This window comes from Gobio gobio (genome assembly GCF_949357685.1).
Source record: "Gobio gobio genome assembly, chromosome: 10".
Taxonomy (NCBI): Eukaryota; Metazoa; Chordata; class Actinopteri; order Cypriniformes; family Gobionidae; genus Gobio; species Gobio gobio.
The window spans coordinates 41,481,814-41,503,367 of record NC_137116.1 but is presented as its reverse complement, the minus strand read 5'-3'; the positions used below and the strand labels follow the sequence as shown (position 1 = coordinate 41,503,367).

Genomic DNA, 21,554 nt, shown 5'->3' with positions numbered 1-21,554 from the left:
CATAATCAACGTTGGATTATTTTAATTACTGGTATATGGGTGCAAAAAGTTTATATGGATGCTTTTTAGTTAGTGTCCGCAAGAATATTTTCACATCCGTTTTTGTCTTTTAATTCTGCATTTGTTCCTCACTTTTGACATAGGTTGAAATTCCGATTATATGTGTGTTTTATAAATGGGGCCCACGGTTCCTTGTTATATCTAATGAGTGCTGGTGTCATCCACACAAAAATCTAGGACAGACATTGTATTTATATCAATGCTATTTTGGGGGAAATCTAGTTGCCCACCCACATCACTAGGGACAACATCCCTGCTAATGAGTCAGTGTGGATCCTTATCATCCCTCTTCCTGAGCTCTGAGGAAGAAAATGTGACAGGATGTGATGGTGGCACTTCTGAAGGCTCCATCTTCATTTAGTTCTGTAACTCCTGTGGATGGATGGAGCTCGGCACAATAGAAACCAGCCTGCTCCATCAGACACCCCGACGACTGAAAAAATACCAGCAAAGCTCTGTGTCAACAAGCCCGAGCAGCCAGTTGGCTGAGAGGACAGTATCTGCTGATACAACAAGACTAAGTCGGTAAGAGAGGGCAAAAGAAAGGCTGATGAAACTGCAGTGGGGATTAGGTCACGGTGACAAACTGTGCTTTATTAAACGAAAAGCAACTCTTACATTTTAGTTCACCACAAAATTATAATTTTGCCATCATTTACTCACCCTCATGTCATGAGAAAAGACTTTCTTCCATGGAACCCAAATAAAGAGATATTGAAAACTGTGCTGGTTGCTCTTTTCCATTCCAATACAATGGAATTATGCAGGTAGGCCTATAATATTTTGAATTTCGGTCTTTTACTCCCACAAAGCTATTGTATATGACTTTAGAAGACTTTCAATATAGCACATGGGTTGTTTATAACACAATTCACAGTGCTTTTGAGTTCTTGTTTACAATAAGTGGAGACTGATGCTTTCACGCTTCAACAAATGCTGTATGTATACACCAAGATGGTTCACTTGAATTACTATGAATTGGAGAAGCTGCAATGCGCAATATGGCGGAATAAGTCCCGGATAAGCTCCGGCTCCCATAGAAACTGTCAGTGGGTCTCAAGGTGGAATTACTGTAATTTTGAGACTTGAAAAAAGCATTTGACATCCTCATAGAACTCAAAAAATACAACATGTATGTAAACTCAGCATTTTCGGAAAGCTCCAACTCAAAATGGCTTCAGCAGTAAAAATGTAATTAAGTAGTTATCTCATAATAATTCTGTTTAATAATTGCATTACCTATTGTTAATGTCTTAATAATGCAAGAATCACCTTAAAAATGTATGAAAGACAATACAGCTCAATGTAATATTTAAATTGTGCCTGAAGGTGTTGCAATAAATATGTATTTCCTTGAAAAGAAGAAGAAAAAAAAAAGAAAAAGCTATCAGCACAATCTTCAGAACTTCTCCTTTTGTGTTCGAAAGAAAAAAGGAGGTCATACGGGTTTGGGATGAGTAAATGATGACAGATTTTAATTTTTGGATGACCTATTATTCCTTCAAAACCCACAGACTGCACTCACAAGGAGTTCCACCCTGAAAGCACATTAGGCCGGTCTTGATTACGAAGCACATTAAGCTCAGAAGAGCAGACAGGACGTAGTCTTCTCGACAGCAGAAGGATAACACAACAGATCCACCCATCCTCTCGCGCAGTCAAGCGTAAAGATGAGACATCAGCGAATAAGGCCGTTTTCAGTAGTCTGCAATTCTCATGTGCCGTCTATTCCATCTCCGCCAGATTCCCCAACACCCTTTCCCATGAGCCAGTGGGGCTGTGATCTATTGGAATGCCTACCCGGCCAATTTCATTACCACTGCGGCCAGGTCTGGAATTCCCAGAGAGGGCCAGGGCTTGGAAAGTCTGACAGGAGACTTGAACACGACCCAGAATGTATGCGGAGCCTGTTATTATAGAGATGCTGAATCGTGTGGATGCAGATGTTATGGGAGCGACAGAATTTAGTGTGTGATTTTTTTTCCACAGCCGGTGCAAAGCCAAAAACCAGTCGAATGTTAATTAAGCCATGCAAAACATGGCGGAGAGTGAGAGAGAGAGGGAGTGAAGAGACCTGAAAGACAGTCTTTGTGATTCCACTTCTCTCCTTTCATCACGCCACTCAATGAAGATGAAACGATTAATCAGAATGCATGACAAAAAGCCTCTCAGAGGCGAAAACACCTTTAGCTAATAAATTAAAGGAAGAAAAGTTCTCTGCCTTTGTAAACACAGACTCATTCTCCTTTATGAATGGACATCTACTTTGTATCTGTATTCCAGTACAAAGTCAATTAAGATATACCATGGACCTCTGGAAATGAGATCAACCTCTTAAAGGGTTAGTTCACACAAAAATTTAAATTAGCCCATGATTTACTCGCCCTCAAGTCATCCTAGGTGTATATGTCATTCTTCTTTCAGACGAATACAATCAGAGTTATATTTTAAAAAATGCCCTGGCTCATCCAATCTTTATAATGGCAGTTTTGAAGTCCATTAAAGTGCATCCATCATAAAAGTGCTAAAGTGCTCCACGCGGTTCCGGCGGAGGGGGAGGGGGGGTGTGGGGGTAAATAAAGGCCTGCTGAAGCAAAGCATTTGTGTAAGAAAAATATTCATATTTAAAACTTTATGACATTCTTCTTTCAGACGAATACAATCTGATTTATATATTTAAAACATTCCTGCTCTTCATGCTTTATAATGGCAGTAAATGGGTAGTTTTGAAGTCCATAAAAGTGCATCCATCCATCATAAAAGTACTCCACACAGATACAGGGGTTAAAAAAGGCCTTATAAAGCAAAGCGATGCGTTTGTTTAAGAAAAATATCCCTGTTTAAAACTTTACAAACTGTAATCTCTAACTTCTGCAAACTGTCGTATGCACGTTCACGAGAGACTGGCGTTCCAGCGTATGACGTAGGACGCAGGTGTAGCGTAAGTTACGGTGACGAACGCAGAAGCGCAGAGGATAGAGCAAAATAAAACTTGGTTAGCGAGAACAAGCGTATTCTTACCGGAGCGTCCTACGTCATACGCTGGAATGCCAGTCTCTGTTTGTAAAGTTTTAAATATGGATATTTTTCTTAAATGTGGATATAACTTATCACTTCGCTTCAGAAGGCCTTTATTAACCCCCCGTATCTGTGTGGAGTACTTTATGATGGTTGGATGCACTTTTATGGACTTCAAAACAGAACTACCCATTTACTTCCATTATAAAGCATGAAGAGCCAGGACATTTATTTTATATAACTACGATTGTATTCGTCTGAAAGAAGAATGTCATATACACCCATGACTTGAGGGTGAGTAGCCTAAATCATGGGCTAATTTTCATTTTTGGGTGAACTATCCCTTTAAGCCTTTATACAAATAGCAATGACTGTGACTGCAGGTAAAATGTTCCTTCTAATGAACTTTTCTAATGAACTTTTAACAGACCACAGAATTGATTCATTAATATCAGTTGATTTGGATCTGTTAAACAACACAGCACTGTTTAGATACAGATACAATATATAACAGAAAACGTCTTCAGTCTGAATGCGTGGAGCTTGTGAAGACAAATGATAACAAATCACTCGTGTTTACATTGTAATAAGCATTCCATCTAATCAATCATAACGCAATCATGCCATCAACATCACAACCAACTCCCATAAATATCGTGGAGAATGGATTGTTGAACCGACATTTTGTTATAATTGGCATGCTTTGAGGGTTGTATGACCTTACTAAGCAGAAATAAATTCATGCAAGGAAATCATCAGCCTTTATGTTTGTTGTAAATGTACTTTTAGGTGACAAAAGCATAAATCAAGAGAAACTCAAAAGAAAACGAGTGCAATAAAAGCTTATCAAAATAATTTGCGCATGCCTTCAAATGAATGATTTCTCTGAGCTATTGTACAAACTGCAATTTCAATACATAGATGCACATTATCTGCACAAAAAATATTATACATATATAATGTCATATAAATACAAATATTTACAATCGTAATCATACCTTTCTTTGCTGTATTCAGCCCAAAACACACCCTCCGTTCACTCCATTCCCGCAGATGCGCGTGTGCCGGTGGACTCCACAGTGCGGCTGGATGTAGAGTCTGTACTCAAGCTAGCCAAAAGCCACTGGACTGTACCAAACTGTCTCTTCGCAGGGGGGATGTGCCAAATAGCTGAAACATTTTCCAGCTCGAATTTATAAAGTAACATGCATATTTAAATTAACAGACCCCGGTTTAAAATTATATCGGGAAAAATATATATAATTCTGCATGTAAACAAGTTTAGAGGTAAAACAAACAGGGCGATACCATTGCGATACCATACTCCGTCAATGTTTGTCTAGATGCTTAGTAAGCGTGTGATCTTTAGAAGGCAGCACACGCTTCTTTTTCTATAGGCGTGTCTAACAGAGCCAGCGGGAGAAACTGGGACAATAGAGTTAAACAAGAGGACAGCTGGCGAATAGTCCTCTGGACTAAATGAATAGTGTCTGAAATGGCACACTGCCACAACTTGATTGTTTTCCTGCGTTGAGCATGCCTTATACTGTTCAAAGTCATTTGCTGAAAGAGTATTTGAAAATGTCATCAGCCTGTAAAGATATATATACTGTTTGAGAACACAACATGGATTGAGTTTCTTCATACAAACGTTTCTTTGTCGCTTTGCTTCCCATTTGCCTCCTGTTGTTACTTTCCTGATAAATGCAGTTCACGGCAGATGGTCAGTCTTTCTTTCCTCGTGCCTCTTGGTGAATACAAAGATCAGCTAATTAAACCGGGACATTTCCATTTGAAAGGAAGAGTCCGTGGAGATTTCTCTCCCGGCTGGCAAAGTGCAGAAGTGCTACCTGTAAGTGCAAAGGCAGCAAGACGGAATAAATTTGGGAATTCTAGGGGAAATGTTCAGATAAATGTTCATGTTATATTCTGTTGGTGAAATGGTTGGGGATGCTAGGGTGTAACCATGCCAAATAAACTCCTTCAGGATTAAACTATGGCCCTATATGACATCACAAAGGGCAGAATTCCTTGTGCATCAACCAGTGAGAGCAAGAGTGTGCGCATCAACAAGTTTCGATTGGGATATGGAAGCGCTGTCATTTAGTTTTAAACCACGAAATCAATGTCACTAAAGTAGTGTGTTTTTGGCTGTGAGGGAAAGAAAACCTTGTTCAGCTTCCCTAAGAACCCAGTGTTAAGGAAACCGTGGATGTAGTTTGTTTTCCTGGAGCAGCAACAGAGCCGTACAGGTGTTTGTTTATTCCCAGTCAGGCATTGAAACTGCATTAAATGTTAGTTTTGTTGGTAATTGGCGTGTATATTGTAAACAGCACGAACATAGTGAATCGAAAGTTATGAGGGATTTTTGTGTGTCTTTAGCTCCACCCACAGCACACATCTACAAGCCTTGCTTTTTTCGGAAAGAATCTGTACGCAGCTTTCTTTTATAAATATGATCAATGTAAAGACTCTTTGGAGAGATGTAGGATCTGGTACTACTCTAGAGGTACTCAAGAGTAACATGAGTGGCAGAAACTGTGTGTTACTTTTGAACCCTTTAAAAATCAATGGTAGGCCTACTTTTTGCCAGTTGTCACTTGCTGGTCAAACCTTGTATGCCTAATATAATATTAAAGTCAGTTTCAGAACAGAAGTATTCAGTTACTTTTTGTTAAAGAGAAAAGAAAAAAAAAAAGGACGGGGGGGGGACACAGAGTAATATTACACAAGACATTAATACTTTAATTTGACTCAAATTGTAACAACTCTTAAATACAGTGCTTCATTACTAAACTACATTATAGCTGTACACCATTTTAATTTCATGACATCAAAATATTCTTATTTTATGAAAACATTACACAGTAAAAATTACAAGGCCCATTCTCCACACATCCTTTAGTTTTGTTCGGTCAACTGTATGCGGCGCAGATTCTCCTTCACTCGTACAAATTCTGGAATATTTCTCTCATCCTCCAAGCGTCTTTGTTCCTCCAGCTCATACTGTAGAGACACATTTAAAACAGAGTGAACGTTACAAAAATGTTCAAATATTATATGAAACGTCTGTAATGAGAGGAAAACACACGAGTACAATGGTCCACTCAAAACACATGATTCAATTCATCCAAGACAAATCAAATACCACCAAGCATCTGGCAAAACTCTTGTCCTCCATTCCAGTGATGAGGAACATTAAAGGGAAAGTTCACCCAAGAATAAAAATTATCCCATAATTTACTCACCCTCAAGCCATCCTGGGTGTATATGACATGGCCCAAAATTTGAAGCTCAAAATAAAAAGTGCGCATCCATCCATTATAAAAGTACTGCACACGGCTCCGGGGGACAATAAGAGGCCTTCTGAGGGGAATCGATGGGTTTGCGTAGGAAAAAGATCCATATTTAAAACTTTATAAAGTAAAATATCTAGCTTCCGCCTTCTGTATTTAACTTCAAGAGTAACGCCTCTCGCAGTTCGAACCGCGCAACATCTGACGTCATACGTTCAGAAGGCCTTTATGTTCAGAAGGCCCCCCGTGTGGTTTAATTTTATAATGAATGGATGCACTTTTTGGGCTTCAAATTTCAGGCTGCCATTAGTGCTTGGAAGAACCAGGATTTTTTTTAACATAACTCCGATTGTATTCGTCCGAATTAATGTCATATACACCTAGGATGGCTTGAGGGCGAGTAAATCATGGGCTAATTTCATTTCATTTTTGGGTGAACAATCCCTTTAAGTGGACATAAAAAGTTCAGTACCTCCTGCATTTTCTGCTGTCTCTTACGGAGCTCCTGTTCCAGGTCAGAAGGTGGTCGGAGGGCAAGTTCCTGCTCTCTGTGCAGGTCAAGTCTCCTCTGCTGTAACACGCGCTGCAATTCTGGTTTCTCCTCCAGCAACAGCCCTCTGAGAATAATAAAAATGTCAGAACCTTAAAGTCACTTTAGTATAGCAAACCTTGTTCAGAGGAGTTTAGTTTGTAAGGATAAACACATTTGTGCAGGCTTGATGTGATTTAGATCTTGATTGAACTTCAACTTCTGAATTTACCATTCTTGGCAAACAAAGTACACCAACATAAATAAAACACTTTACAAAAGTAAACCTCATTTTGTGGTTTCTCTTCACCTCTTATGGCCGAGCAGAAGCTCCTTATGGAGATTCTGGCGACTGGGACACTCGCCGGGTGAGCCGTTCACTTTCTTGAGCTGAATGAACTCATCTCCGCTGTCTGCGCTCTGCTGGGACACAGGAGGATGACACACATAGAGCTCTAAAAAGACAGAGGGGAAACATTAAGACTTCCCTATATGAATATTAACAAATCCTATGATTTTTAAACACCTATGCCTACACATTTCAGTGTTTATGATGCCATGTAAATTCGAATCAGAGCTTAGTGCCTGTACCTTTTTTGTGATGCCTGAATCCTGGCCGCTGGGGAAAAGAAAAAGATGAATGCATTAATAATTTACACATGAAAGCAAATTCAGCCAAATGAATGGTTCATTTCTTAAGAGTAGCGGTGTGCTAACATGTCCATCCACCTGCTGAGGGAAGCACAGAATCAAATCCACTCAATGGACTGAGATGGCACATGCTCTGCCTTTTAACGCGCGTTGGCTTGATTTACTAACATAGAAGAATGAAGCAAAGAGGGCCATTTATAGCGCAACACTCAAGTGTCCTCAAGTTATTTGACCTCATGACTTCTAAAACGCAGACTTGTACGTCTAAGCCAATAGGACAGAAGAGGGTCAACCTGGGTTTCCTCAGTAAGTATTAAAGGGTACATGCAAATCTGGATAAATTGTACCATAACAATTATAAAATTCTGCAATTACGTCTTTCCACCTACAGATGGAAGAGTTATCAGTCGTTTTTAAATCAAAAATATTTGGCTAATGAAGGGTGCCTTTTCAAGTTGCAGCATACGGTCCTAAACTACAGGAACATTTTAGAAACCTATGGAACTTCACCACTGAATGAGACGTTAAGCCTATGGGCATCCAGCCCGAAGCAGGGTGTTTATAACCACGACTGGGATAAACCAGATTAATCTGGTCCTACAGTGCCACACTCAGGGGTCATCTTTGTGTGTCAGACAGCCACACCAAACACACCCATGTCCCACCTCCACATGCCCGACACACAACTCATGAGGCACCATTATGTAATAGCTTGTGATAGGCTCCAATAAAAAACTAATTTACTGGAATTGATCCTATGAAATTGGAGCAAGTTTTACTTTTAGTGAAGACTAATTGCATTATTAATTCAGCACAATTAACAGCAGAAGCCTTTTAAATTCATGAAACAATTGATTTTGGTACAGCAGACGGTGCAAAGTCAAAGGAACGTCGTAAAACTACTGAAACCAACAGTGTATATCAGCTTCCCACTGCTTCATAGGACAGTTTTCTGAATTAAAAAAAGTACTACAAGTATTGTTCCACTTTAAATTTAACTAGTCTATGGAAGAGTAACTGAACACCAAATACATTTAATTCCCACTCCTGCAACATACACAGATACAAAAATACAGACACACTAAATTGCTCTTTGAAGGAAACACTGAGGACTCAAATACATTTAAATTCTGTTCTACAGTTCTAGGTAATGCTCACCTCGACACACACAGCTGATTGCTTTTTTGTTGTGTTCAAATCCAGCATTGTGCGGCTGGTGTCAGGACTGTAGAGTTCGCTCACTGTGTTGCTCTGTTTATGTTCAGTGATGCTTGTTGCAGACATTGCGTTCAAGCTCATTACGCCATTCCAGATTAACCTTTACCTATACGAGGCACGCAGGATGCCAGATTAACTAATTATCGTGGACAGACACCAATGTTGATTTTAACTCTCGTCCTTCCGTGGAAACATCGATTCTTGATCTCTAATTTCTCCATTAAGACTAAATTAAATTAACAGGTGTTTGTTTTTAAACCAACAATAACCTACAGGTTAATCTCGTCTAAATTGCGTAGTTTTAGTCTCAGTTTATTCCTGTATGCTTAATTTATTTTAAAAATGAATATTCTAATAAAATATATAAAAATGATTTAAAAAAATATATATATATATATATATATATAAAGGCATGCTCCTCATATTTATAAAATGTCACCGACCACAAGAGGGCACTGTGATTTTTATTGTGTTGTGGAAAAGTTTCCCATGATTCCAAAGGGCTACTTATATTGACGTCAACCAGGACGTGAGGTCATTGAGTGAGTGTGTTCGCTTGTGTTATGCGTGTGTGTGGTGCGAGCGTGAAAGAGTGGTTGTTTGTGCGTATAAATGTTTGTGTTTTGTGAACGTGTGTGAGAATGAGACCTTTAAAAAAAATCTACACCGTGATCTTATTTGATCTTATCCGAGTTGTTGCCCTGCTCGGGTACAGAGATGATAGTAACCGACTCGGGAGCTTCTGTAGCGATGAACGCGAGGCTTTTTCACTCAGGGCATCCACAGTTGAAACTGTGGTAAGAAATGATGACTCGATCAGATATACTAGAGCAAGCCGGGTTCTGGATCTGTGTCCAATATGCCCTGTTTGTTCACTGAGTATAACGGCGATTCTGATCTCACCATAACTTTTAACAGTGAGTCCCTGAGGTCAGTGAGCCTCGCGGAGCTGCACGCCAAACATGTTGTAACGTTATCCATTTAAAGAAGAGCCCACACACCAGCATGTCTTTTGTTTCTTTTATTTTTCCAGCCTTAGGACAATGCAGAGATTCGTTGTTTAACAACCAACTGGAAATACAGGTGGTCATCTTGACTTGTATATACTGTTTGTAATGCACTACGTAGCATAAAATCCGCCATCATGCTTGCGTGAGTAGCCTCGGTTTGTCGAAGCGGTGTGATGAGACTCTAAAAAAAAAAGTTACTTTGATTTTTTTTTTTTTTTTTTACATGCATATAATCCATTTCTTATGTATTGAATATTAATTCTCACCTATGGACCCTTTAATGCTGTATATAGAAGCTTTCTGGGTGTCGACCCACACTTTTGGTCCTTTGTTGTCGGTCTCACGCACTGAATCTTTTGATTCTTTGTTTTTCAGTGTCCTGAAAAACATCAAAAATAGCTGGGACATTCAGATTCGCTGGCCCTTCAAACTGAATAAATGTTTTGTTTTGAACTCCCAATGAAAGTTACTTAAATGTGAAAGTATCGTTTCTTCTTTTCATACAGGAAACGCATATAGGACTTACGCATTATCCAATGCAACAGTATCCATCTGCGTCACTGTTTGATTTTTGTTTTGAAATAATCCTAGATGATGGTCATAGGCCGCTTTTAGATGAATGTCAAGACTGTCCTTTGGTGCCTTGTAACAAAGTTTTAGCAGTCAGTGCATTTTCAAAAACACATTTTAAGTTACATTAAGTAATCATTAGTAAATTCAAATGGTTAAATCAACTCACTGCAGTATCATATTGAAAGACATTTCGACAAGAACTGGCCTGTGTAGATGTGTTATGGAGTCTCCTCCAGGGATCATCGTTTTGTGCGAGATGGGTTGGCTTGTCATATGGCAATTTCTGATCAATGAGGTAAAAATTGAGAAGTTGAGCAATGTAAGTAAGTGTATAGGCCTACTCAAAAAGCAGGTAACAGTTAACGTTAACTTAAGTTATACGAACTAGATCTGTAAACTGAAATGGGGCCACTTTTAAAGTTTTAAGTTCATATTTGTAATTACCTGAATTGCGTTAGGCCTATTCCCTGCGTATGTATGGTCGTTCTCATATCGCGGGAATGGAAACGGATCTCGTTCTTTTGGCATATTCCCACTGTATCCAGATGAGTTTTGTAACAGGAATGTAACAGCTCGATGGTTTGGGATTTTTTTGACTTGCAACTTTGTTGTCCCTCCCACTGTTGCCTAGAAACCAACTGTGATCGTAGTTTCTGTCTCGCCACACAGCGCGAGGCGTAAATAAATAATATGCTTGCAGCGTATTTGGGTGTAAACTTATATTTTAACAGTTGGTTAACTGGTTATTTCTTACTAACATTTTACTGCAGCAACAAAAAAATTATATAAACAAATGTTTGCTATTCAGTTTCCCAAAAATGTTCTATAAGTTACGTAAAATGATGTGGGGGAGAGGGGTGCACAAAGTAAAGTAGGCCTAACACTTTTTTACTTTCTCAGTTTGTGTAAATCCACTTTGGGTTCAGAGTATTTTTTTTCTCCCACATTAATTTCACACGTCTAGTACAAATATGTAGTTTTATTTCATTAATACTGTGTATATTTTTGTCTTGATTTACCCGAAAGAATGGAAGTGAAATGTGACAACATGCCCCATAGTTGTACACTTTGTAACATGACCATGACAGTTTAAAATGTTATCTGATACAAGAGGTCCAAAAAAATATTCAAGACATGCTAAAATATTTAGTCAGTAAGATACAATTATTAACTTTTGCATATAAAATAATGGCATTTTTTAATAATTATAAATAAACTAAATTTTGACAACAAACACCGCAAAACACAGCTTACAGCACGGTTCAAAACGTAATAATGAATAATTTCTGAACACTGACTCTCTGTCTTTATTCACTTTTTCTCATGGTTAAAAATAGAATTCCTAAAAGCATAGAAGAGTTCTAGGGCTCATTGTAACGCAGTGTTCAACATGACCCATCTGCGCAACTGGGATTTAAACCCGGCTAGTGTCCTCTGCTGGTTAGATCAGCATTAAATAACCATCTCAACTGTTAAATAACATATTGGAGATTAAAATAATATCAGATTTGTCTAATTTTAGCCGAGATAAACAAAAGCAAAAAACGCTTTTTCCATTACAGGCTATAGCTAATGTTGATGTGGCAACTACTAAATACAATACGTTTCGTCGTGCTGGCATGTGTGGAAAGTTGTAAATCATTTGTGTTACAACTAACCCCATGTTACTTTGTGCTCTCCCTGTTTCCCCAACTGTAGATCAATAGAGACCTCATCGTATTATTTATGTAATTGACTCTTTGCTCGTTATAAAACCAAGGGACTATTGTCACTGTGCTTTCTTTTCTGAGGCTTACGAATATTCACCTCTTTAGATACAAGACGGACACGTTTGGGACTCCATCCCAAAGATTCTGACCAATAGGAGAGCTGAGCGCGTTACACGCTTAGTATGTGCAAACAGTGTCGGGATAAAAGCGCAGCAATATTACCACGTCTGTTCTGTTGCACGCCTTGCCTGAAGGGAACATATCATTTGAAAACAGCTATGTTTTTAATCCATGGGCTTTTCACTGTCATTTTTTTGCTCCCTTTACTATTTTTAACGGAGACAACTGAATTACCCAGCTGCAAAGAGGTAAGATGCTACTTTATTGTGCGTTAGGCTATATATATTTTTTCGACTGCAACGTTAGTCTTTTAAAATAACGTAATTGAATGTGTTGTGTACCTACACACTTTTTATTAGGCTAATTTTCTCTTTATTTGACAGACTATTTATTCTTGCTAGCCTACTTATTGACGGACAGACTAGTTTGCTGAACTCACATCGACAGAATAGCACATTTGATGCCCAGCCAACATTTATATGTGGGGCCCATATGGGTATGAAATGGGCTGAAAAATGGGCCCCATATAGGATTGTCCGCGGGTTCCATAATGGCCCCATGCCAATTGCCCACATGGATTTCATATAGGATGGCACTTGCCACTAAGTGGGACCCAAGTGGGCAACATGCACAAGACCCATCTCGGTCCCAGCTTTATGGGATACTAATCATTATAAACACCGAACATTATCATACAGGACTGGATGACTAGGCCAGTACTTTCTATATAAATAAACTGTTAGGTCCATAAATAGAAATACACTCAACATAGTTTCTTCTGACTAACTGACATAACATCAGTTAATAAAGCAAATAAGGGATGTGGGCTGGATGTTTTCTTAGTTAATAAAAAACCTCACATGCATCAGTATCAACTTTCAGTATGATTGTTTACTTTCTGATCAGGATATATGTTGAATTTGAAAGAATTTTCTTTGTCGTCGTTCACCTTTGTGTTTCCGCTCTTTGTCCTCTGTTTTCTCAAGAAAATCATCTCGTTTGAATAAAAGTGAGCATGTTCATGGAAATGGGTCACGTCACACACTTACCTTATCAAGTCCAGATAAGCTTCCCCATTGCCTTAGAGAGCTGTGTGAAAAGGACATCTGCTGTTATGGTCAGTCGACAAATTGCCGTAGTGCTGTTTGTATAAATGCGTTGCTATACCCGTCTTTACCAAAGCTTTTTATTTGTATTGGCAGTGAAACAAAAGTGTGTGCTATAGACACACTGATAAATAAATAATTAAACTGACTTGCTTAAAACATGGCCAGATGCAGATTTAACCACAACATGACAGAAATCAGGCCTTTGAAGCTCTTAATTATTTTGTTGTTTTTTAATTTGTCAACTCTCTCTATCCGAGCAGCTGATTGGTTAACTTAAAGCTAATTGTTTTGGCCAATTGCGCTGTTTCTTCCATCTAAGTGACCTATTTATTACAGTCCCGAACCGAATCAACTCATAGAGTGCATGGGATTTTTCCTAGCCCTCCACCTTCCCCAGCACCACCTGCCTAGATCTGCTTGGTGGTTCTCCCTACACTTTTCCTGCAGCAGCTTGAATTCTCTTCACCGTATTCATGTGCATTTTCAGCTGTATCCTCTCTCATGTAGCAACAGTAGCAGATCTAGTCCACCAAGACATTCCATGCTTATCAATAAATACTGTTTGTTTATATATGTATATTTGTGTGTGTGTGCACAAAAAGAACCTTAGCCACTTTTCCACAATCGGGCCGAATGGTTCTTAGAACGGTAAGGAACGGTTCCAGTTGTGTTTTCCACTTGAGCCTGGTACAGTGGAAAATGAAACGGTAAACCCGTACTCAACGAGAACCGTTTGGCCCGACGGTAGAAAATCAGCTATTATTGTCTAAGTTTATTGTTAACTGCAAATTTAAATGAAAACGACCTTGTAAAAAACAACAACATAGACAAATGTTTTCTGTTGGACTAAGAGATTCAGGTAATCTGACCCCTACAAGACACCATAGAAACAAATGCCACTCTGTTCTGTTGCCTTGGTTTTTTGGTTTCATCATTTATATGGATGTGGAGATTATGATGTGGACTGCCTGTTTAGAACAACCTTTTTCTTTCTCCTCACTAAACACAACGTAGCTGAACTAACACAAAGCACACAGGAAGTGCTACCAATTGTCATGTCAAGGCTTTGTTAACTATTAATCTTTTCATTCCACATGGGTTATTCTGATTTGCTCTGTGAAGTATCTGCTGTTACCTCAGGTGCCATTTTGTCAGGTTAATCTAGGTTCATGATTCTTGCCAGCTGCCTGTTGTTTTGGGGGAGTTAGCTGTCAACACAAACCATTTCAAGTCTAAATAACTGTTTAATTTTATCCACACCTTTAAGCATTTAAGTATCTCTTAGTAGATTATTTTGTTAAGTCAAATTAGGATAAATATATAAACAATGTTTGGAGGTGTTAGGTTTATTAACTCAAGGTTTGATTTCATCGGCTTCTCCCTCTTCGCACAATGGTGACTATATAATACCTGTTAAAGATTGTTTGTTTAGACAAGGATACGAAGACATCCTTGAAGCTGATCGCTAGTGGGTGGATCCGCCTACAGTGCAAATATTGATCTGACACAGTATTTTGAAAAGGAGATCTATAATCCAGATTAATCGCAAGATGTTAGTAACTGGAACATCATAGAGTTGGTTTCCTCAGTGACAACACATTTCTATATGTCTATAAAGAAAGTTAAAACTTTAGCATCTCAGCTAACAATTGTGCTGAAAATGGCCTAAAAACAATACTAAAGACTTTGGAGCACTGCAGTATTAATATAGCCTAGCTGTAATATTTTTGTAGCATTTGTCTTGTTACATTGTAATGGGCCCGGTTTTTTTTTTTATTATAGCAGAAGTTTTATAATAGTATACAGGTTAAATTTGAAATGAATTCCAAATATTTGTTTGGAGAGTACCCACATTTTAAACACTCACTGTCGGACTCTTTATTGTTTTATCAGTTTTTTTAGCCTGATAGTAACTCGATGCCTGCACAATATAATTTTCCTACATAAACACCTTAATCATTACTGACTTAGGTTGATCTGGTTGACAATCTCTAAAGCCAACAAATGTATTAACCCTGCAAAATACTATGTACATTTTTTCTGTGGCCCTATTTTCAAACTAAATGACATTTTAATGCAGTTGTTATTGTATGTTTCATTATTTTGCAGTCTGATTACCATTTTGAGTACACAGACTGTGACGTTTTGGGCTCTCGATGGAGAGTGGCAATACCCAACAAGCCAGAGACTTGCACTGGCCTACCTGATCCAGTCAAAGGCACCCACTGCAGTGAGTACAACACACACACACACACACACACACACACACACACACACACACACACACGTCTGGTTCACTATCTTTGTGGGGACTCTCCATGTAGGCGTTGTGGTTTTTATACTGTACAAACTGTATATTCTCACACACTAACCCTACTTATCACACAAAACTTTCCGCATTTTTACATTTTTTTAAAAAACTCATTCTGTATGATTTATACGCTTGTTTCCTCATGGGGACCTTAATTAAGGTCCCCAAGGTGACACAAGTCCCCATGAGTCTGTGTGCATTCAGGTTGAAGTCCCCACCGGGATAGAAAAACTTGTAAACACACACGCACAAACTACAAGATACACATTTTGAATGAAACTATAGCATGAAACTTCATGAATGTCTATACTTTAGCATGCTATGTTACAAGTTGAAGGGTTTTCGAATCTAGAAAGCGATTAAAATACTGTTGTGTTTTTTTTCTCTCTCTGTTTTCAGCATTCACCTGTAATGACGGCGAATTTCTGGACATGAGGACTCAAGAGTGTCAGAAATGCGTCGCAGGGACCTATTCTCTTGGGACGGGTGTTGCCTTCGATGAGTGGGACAGTTTCCCCATTGGCTTTATCAGCCATGGCATCAATATGAACTATGGGGACACGTACACAAATTGCTCTAAGTAAGCGACTCATGTAAAATGAGAACGGCTGCATTCAGAAAATGCAAAAGGGGGATAGTGCTCAAAATTCAAGGTCAAGTGGATGGTTGAGCCATTCAACATTCACTTAACTGTAATTGCATGCACATAATGTTTAATAGCAAATGTAAAAGTGCTTGGCGAGTCAGGACCTTGAGTTATTTGAATGTTAATTAAATTGGAGAACATACATTTGTGGAAATTTGCTTTCAAGGGGAACCCATTGCATGTGTCTCTTGCATTTGTGCAGCTCAACATGGATCCCGAAAGGTGACTATGTTGCCTCTAACTCAGATGAATGCACTTCAACTCTCTCCTATACTGTGAGTTTGAAGAAGCCTGGATCTGTGTCCTTCCAGTACTTCTATCCAGACAACCGCATGTTTTTTGAGTTTTATGTAAGTACTGTGTGGCTTCACCAGAACTTTTTCCCCCCCCCAAAGAATACAGCTTTAAAAGCTTTATGGTCAGTTACATTGCATTTTTTTTTAAATAATACATATTTATATGGAATATAATAATAACATATAATGGACAATATAAAGTTTTATAACAACCACAAATGTGTTTCTTGTGGGATGTACCCTGATAATGTTGTTATGCATTATATGACAATATAAGTGTGTTAACAGGTTCAGAATGACCAGTGTCAGTCTACAGACGCTCAACGTCGCTGGATGAGGATATCCGAAAGTGACTGGGATTATCATTATGTAAGTCTTTGGGTATGTGTGTATCTTTTGAGAGCGGAAAGCGCAGACCTCAAAATTCGTTTTGCTGTCTAACCTAACCAGGTAGAGCTGAGCAGCGGTAACAATGTCTTGTACTGGAGAACAACGGGTTTCACTTTGGCTGCCAACACTGCCAAACCGGTTCTACTGAAGAACATTAGCATCTCAGGTATTTATCCATCACAATTATTTGCGTACTACCTCAAATAAAGATGCCGTTTTGGGAATACCTTTTAAATGCATTAAATGCAACTTTAAATAACAACTGACTTTTTCCTTCTCAGGGGTCTCTTATACATCTGAGTGTTTTCACTGTAAGCCTGGTACCTATAGTGATAAACCAGGAGCTGCCCGCTGTATCCCATGCGCTGCTAATTCATACTCTAATAAGGGAGCAACTGCGTGTCAACCCTGTGAGGCAGACAAATATTCAGGTGTGTCTCAGCATTTTTTAAGCCAAATGACCATGAATGTTAATGCAGGTCGGTCATCATCAGGGTCAGCAGCTGCTGTTGTTTGTGCTCCATGTCATTTCATCTTCATTTCTGCTCATAGTTTGTATATGTGAGGATGTTTTGTGTTAGTGGAATATTTACAGTATACTTGTAGTGATCCTGAAGCTTGTTAGCCTGTATTTTATAACGAATAAAATGTTTAATTAATTGTATTAATTAAAATAATTAAATAAAATACATTAACAGGGCTTAATTGTTAAATATTTTGTTGTTAAAGGGGCTATATGTTAGAATTTTTATGTATTAATGGCTTTTTATATTGCAAATGTGTGAGCATCTTGCAATGAAACTGAAAGAAAAAACCCCATAGACATTCCTCGTCTTACTAAACTGAAGACTGGTTTCGCTGGGAAAATCGAAAGGATGTGACGTGCTCCCACTCCTCTTATCCGTTCTCAGCTATCAAAACAGTGTTATTTGAATGACCTCATCTGTTGAAAATTACGTCGGTGAATTGCAGAGCTGGTGCAAATGTAACCCCTTCTGTTCGAACCGCCGACTCCAAGCAGGACTCGAACTCGGTCCGCCGGCATGAGAGTCGGACGCTCTATCAAGGAGGCTAAAGGCTGCAACCCCTAGCGTCAGTTGCTAGAGCGTCTCGAGATCAGAGGAGTGAGGTTTACTCGCACAGCAACTACTAGCTGGCCTCCGTTAGACAAATATCCAAATCGCTATGATCAGATGCTTTCTTAACTGCCGCTTTCTCCAACTTGTCATTTTTGTTGTATGTTTATTTTGTTATTGAGGAAATCATGCAGCATATATTTACATATTCATCTAAACGTCGCAATCAGCAGCGCTGGCGGCGTCGGGATGTTCGCTGCAAAGAAAAAGAACTTCGCCATGCGTTGAATTACTTCCAGTCTCTTCCCTTTTACGTTAACGTCACGTGTGCACGAGTGTGAAGTTGCTGTCTGCAGTTCACTTAACGGCCAACGGTGTCGCTAATAACAGGTTTCTGAATTCAACTTATAGCCCTTTAAAGGGTTAGTTCACCCAAAAATTAAAATTCTGTCGTTAATTACTGACCCTCATGTCGTTCGACACCCGTAAGACCTCCGTTCATCTTCGGAACACAAATGAAGATATTTTAGTTGAAATCAGATGGCTCAGAAAGGCCTCCATTGGCACAATGCACTTTACACTCTCAAGACCCATAAAAGGTACTAAAGACGTCATTACAAAGTCCATCTCACTACATTGGTTCTACAATAACTTTATAAAGCGACGAGAATAGTTTTTGTGCGCAAAAAAACCCTAAACAACGACTTGTATAGTGATGTTGATGACCGATTTCAAAACACTGCATCATGAAGCTTCGAAGCGTTATGAATTAGTGAGTCGATTCAGCGGTTTGAATCGCCAAAGTCACGTGATTTCAGCAGCTTCGAAGCTTCATGATGCTGTGTTTTGAAATCGGTCATCACTATATAAGTCGTTATTTAGTTTTTTTTTTTGCACACAAAAACTATTCTCGTCGCTTTATAAAGTTATTGTAGAACCACTGTAGTGAGATGGACTTTTTAACGACGTCTTTAGTACCTTTTATGGGTCTTGAGAGTGTAAAGTGCATTGTGCCAATGGAGGCCTTTCTGAGCCATCGGATTTCAACTAAAATATCTTCATTTGTGTTCCGAAGATGAACGGAGGTCTTACGGGTGTCGAACGACATGAGGGGAAGTCAATAATGACAGAATTTTCATTTTTGGGTGAACCAACCCTTTAATACAAACAAACATATCTTTCATATACTAGAAAAATGCATATTTCACAAAGCATTTAACCAAATGTATTTTTAATGACTGGTGGTCACCCAACATATGCCTTGTGAAGAGTTTTGAACGTTACCTACATCTGCATAGATGTGATGAAGCATTTAAATGTAACCACATGCAAGTAAATGTTCATGCAAATGACCTGGACGCCCCAGTGCCTGTACGCTATGGGATTTGCCTACTGTGTTTTATCACTTTATCTAAACGAGTGTGTGTTTTTCCTAACGCCACTGGCATTTTCCTCTCTCCTGTGTGTGTTACTCCAGGGATTGGTTCTGGAACCTGTCTACAGCGACCGCCCTGCAAGGAGACTGATTACTTCTACACTCACACACCATGTGACTCCAGTGGTCAGGTACAATGCTTTATTTTATTATGTCCACACTTGTAGTTCAGTTATCTTCTTGGTCCAGAACAATGATACAAAAAATGATACATCCCTGTTCGCATTTTTAATCAAGCAGGAAAGATACGAAAACAAAAAAAATAACTTTTGAGATATATACCGAACATCCAAAACAATGCTGTGTGCTGGGCTAAATGCGCTTGTTGTATGTGTGTACATGGTATTTTTTATCAGCTTAGAACTCACTAAAAGCTTAAAGTGTAAAAGAGTCAAAACAGCAGTTTTACTTTTACTAAAATGTAATTGGCAACATAGCCTATTAACCTATAACCCATTAATCTATGATGAGAAAACACAGATAACATTGAGCATTCAGTTTTAGGGTCGCATCTTATTACACCATGGCCTGTTTTTGGTTTGTTTAGATGTGTTTGGTCTGTTACATTCACATTTCATTCAAACCGCACCAGAGTGTGTTTGGAAGGGTTCAGATGGCAGTGTTCACACTAACAGAGCAATCACACCAACGTTTTCTTTTATTTAATCAAACCTGCCATAGTCCATTTATACATTAAATCATCTCCAGCTGACAACTGACTGTTTTTCTGTGTGTCCGTGTGTGTGTATTTAGACGCAGCTGATGTATAAGTGGATCGAGCCCAAGATCTGCAGTGAGAGTGTGGAGGAGGCAGTGCAGCTCCCGGCCTCAGGGGAGATGGTGGCCTGTCCTCCATGCAATCCAGGATTCTTCTCCAGCAACACCTCCTCCTGTGAACCCTGCCCACATGGCTTCTACTCAAATGGGACAGGTAGAGAGACACAGCCAACAGGACTTCTCATTCTCACCCGGGTTATATCTCTAGATGACAACTCTACATTTCACATTAACATGTGTGCTTTAGTATATTATTTCAGTGCATCAATAACAAAATTCACTATTAGAAATAATCAACTGTGTCACATGTTTTCAGAATGTTCGGAGTGTCCCGCTGGAACGGAACCAGTCGTGGGGTTTGAGTATAAATGGTGGAACAAGATGCCCGGCAACATGAGGAGTTCAGTCTTTAGCTCAGAATACAGCAGCACTGAGAGGAGCACAGGTACATTTTGAGTGAGCCACTGGTTGGGGGATATAGTTTTTTATAGACAAGAGTTGTTTTGCCATTTATGTTGATGTTATGGGGGTTTTGTTGTATCAGGCTGGGAGGTTGCGGGTGAGTACATCTACACCACACCAAGCGATCAGGACTCTGATTACATGCTGCTGACGCTCACAGTTCCTGGATACAGGTGAGCAAACACTGCTCTCATATGTTAACAAACAGCAACTGCATTTTATTAATGATCTCAATATGTTAAATGAAGCATCAGCATTACTTATACCAGAGACATAAAACCTGGGTTAATAATTTACTCTATATGTCATTTTGGGCTTTGCTTTTTTTCAGTCAGCCTCATTCCCTGAGTGAAGACAAAGAGAGAGTCGCGCTTTCCAGGATTACATTTGTGTTTGAAACGAAGTGTACAGCTGATTGTAAACTGTATTTCATGGCAGTGAGTTTGACCATATTTTATATCATAACGTTAGCCTCATAGCATAATAGCCTAAGTCATTTTTTGGCCAAATATGCCTCATAGCATAATAGCCTAAGTCATTTTTTGGCCAAATATGATCTGGGCAATTATGCTATGAGGCTAATGAATATGAAGTTTACAATTAGAGCTTGAACAACATTAGATTTTTTTTCTTTTTAAAAACATTTTTATTGAAGCTCATATCTTTACCTTTTATATCTAATAGCTTACTTTCGTCTATTGTTCAAAATAAAAATTAAATATATGCTTGGGGTCTCTTATGGTAAAAAACAAACATTTGTTCCTGTGATGAATTTTAAGCAGAAACATTTTTAAATTATTATCAATAAAAAGGCTAAGTATTTTTGTGGAAACTGAATAGAAGTTCAAATAACAGTATTTATTTGAAA

At 38.8% G+C, this 21,554-nt stretch overlaps 3 protein-coding genes across 4 annotated transcripts in view; 1 reads left to right on the top strand and 2 right to left on the bottom strand.

Annotated features, from left to right (window-relative positions):
- Positions 1-5,798: 5,798 nt before the first annotated feature.
- LOC307132743 (protein FAM107B) lies at positions 5,799-8,845 on the bottom strand. Its single transcript, XM_079827270.1, has 5 exons — positions 8,713-8,845; positions 7,495-7,522; positions 7,214-7,358; positions 6,847-6,991; positions 5,799-6,084 (listed from the first exon to the last, which is right to left on the bottom strand). The coding sequence occupies exons 1-5, from the start codon at positions 8,836-8,838 to the stop codon at positions 5,980-5,982; spliced, it is 549 nt and encodes a 182-aa protein (XP_079683396.1). The 5' UTR covers positions 8,839-8,845; the 3' UTR covers positions 5,799-5,979.
- A 923-nt stretch (positions 8,846-9,768) lies between these two features.
- cfap276 (cilia and flagella associated protein 276) lies at positions 9,769-10,997 on the bottom strand. Its single transcript, XM_079827276.1, has 5 exons — positions 10,800-10,997; positions 10,522-10,638; positions 10,309-10,424; positions 10,049-10,161; positions 9,769-9,963 (listed from the first exon to the last, which is right to left on the bottom strand). Exons 1-5 carry the CDS (start codon positions 10,881-10,883, stop codon positions 9,893-9,895), a joined length of 501 nt encoding a protein of 166 aa, XP_079683402.1. The 5' UTR covers positions 10,884-10,997; the 3' UTR covers positions 9,769-9,892.
- A 1,199-nt stretch (positions 10,998-12,196) lies between these two features.
- The window catches only part of elapor1 (endosome-lysosome associated apoptosis and autophagy regulator 1), a 19,716-nt gene continuing 10,358 nt past the window's right edge, over positions 12,197-21,554 (top strand). For both annotated transcript variants that reach the window (XM_079827229.1, XM_079827228.1), the window contains exons 1-12: positions 12,197-12,432; positions 15,403-15,523; positions 16,004-16,184; positions 16,453-16,600; positions 16,835-16,915; positions 16,997-17,102; positions 17,218-17,367; positions 19,490-19,578; positions 20,201-20,378; positions 20,541-20,669; positions 20,769-20,859; positions 21,018-21,123. In XM_079827229.1, the coding sequence (XP_079683355.1) occupies positions 12,247-12,432; positions 15,403-15,523; positions 16,004-16,184; positions 16,453-16,600; positions 16,835-16,915; positions 16,997-17,102; positions 17,218-17,367; positions 19,490-19,578; positions 20,201-20,378; positions 20,541-20,669; positions 20,769-20,859; positions 21,018-21,123 (1,566 nt within the window). In that variant the 5' untranslated portion in view covers positions 12,197-12,246. The remainder of the gene's footprint in view (positions 12,433-15,402; positions 15,524-16,003; positions 16,185-16,452; positions 16,601-16,834; positions 16,916-16,996; positions 17,103-17,217; positions 17,368-19,489; positions 19,579-20,200; positions 20,379-20,540; positions 20,670-20,768; positions 20,860-21,017; positions 21,124-21,554) is intronic.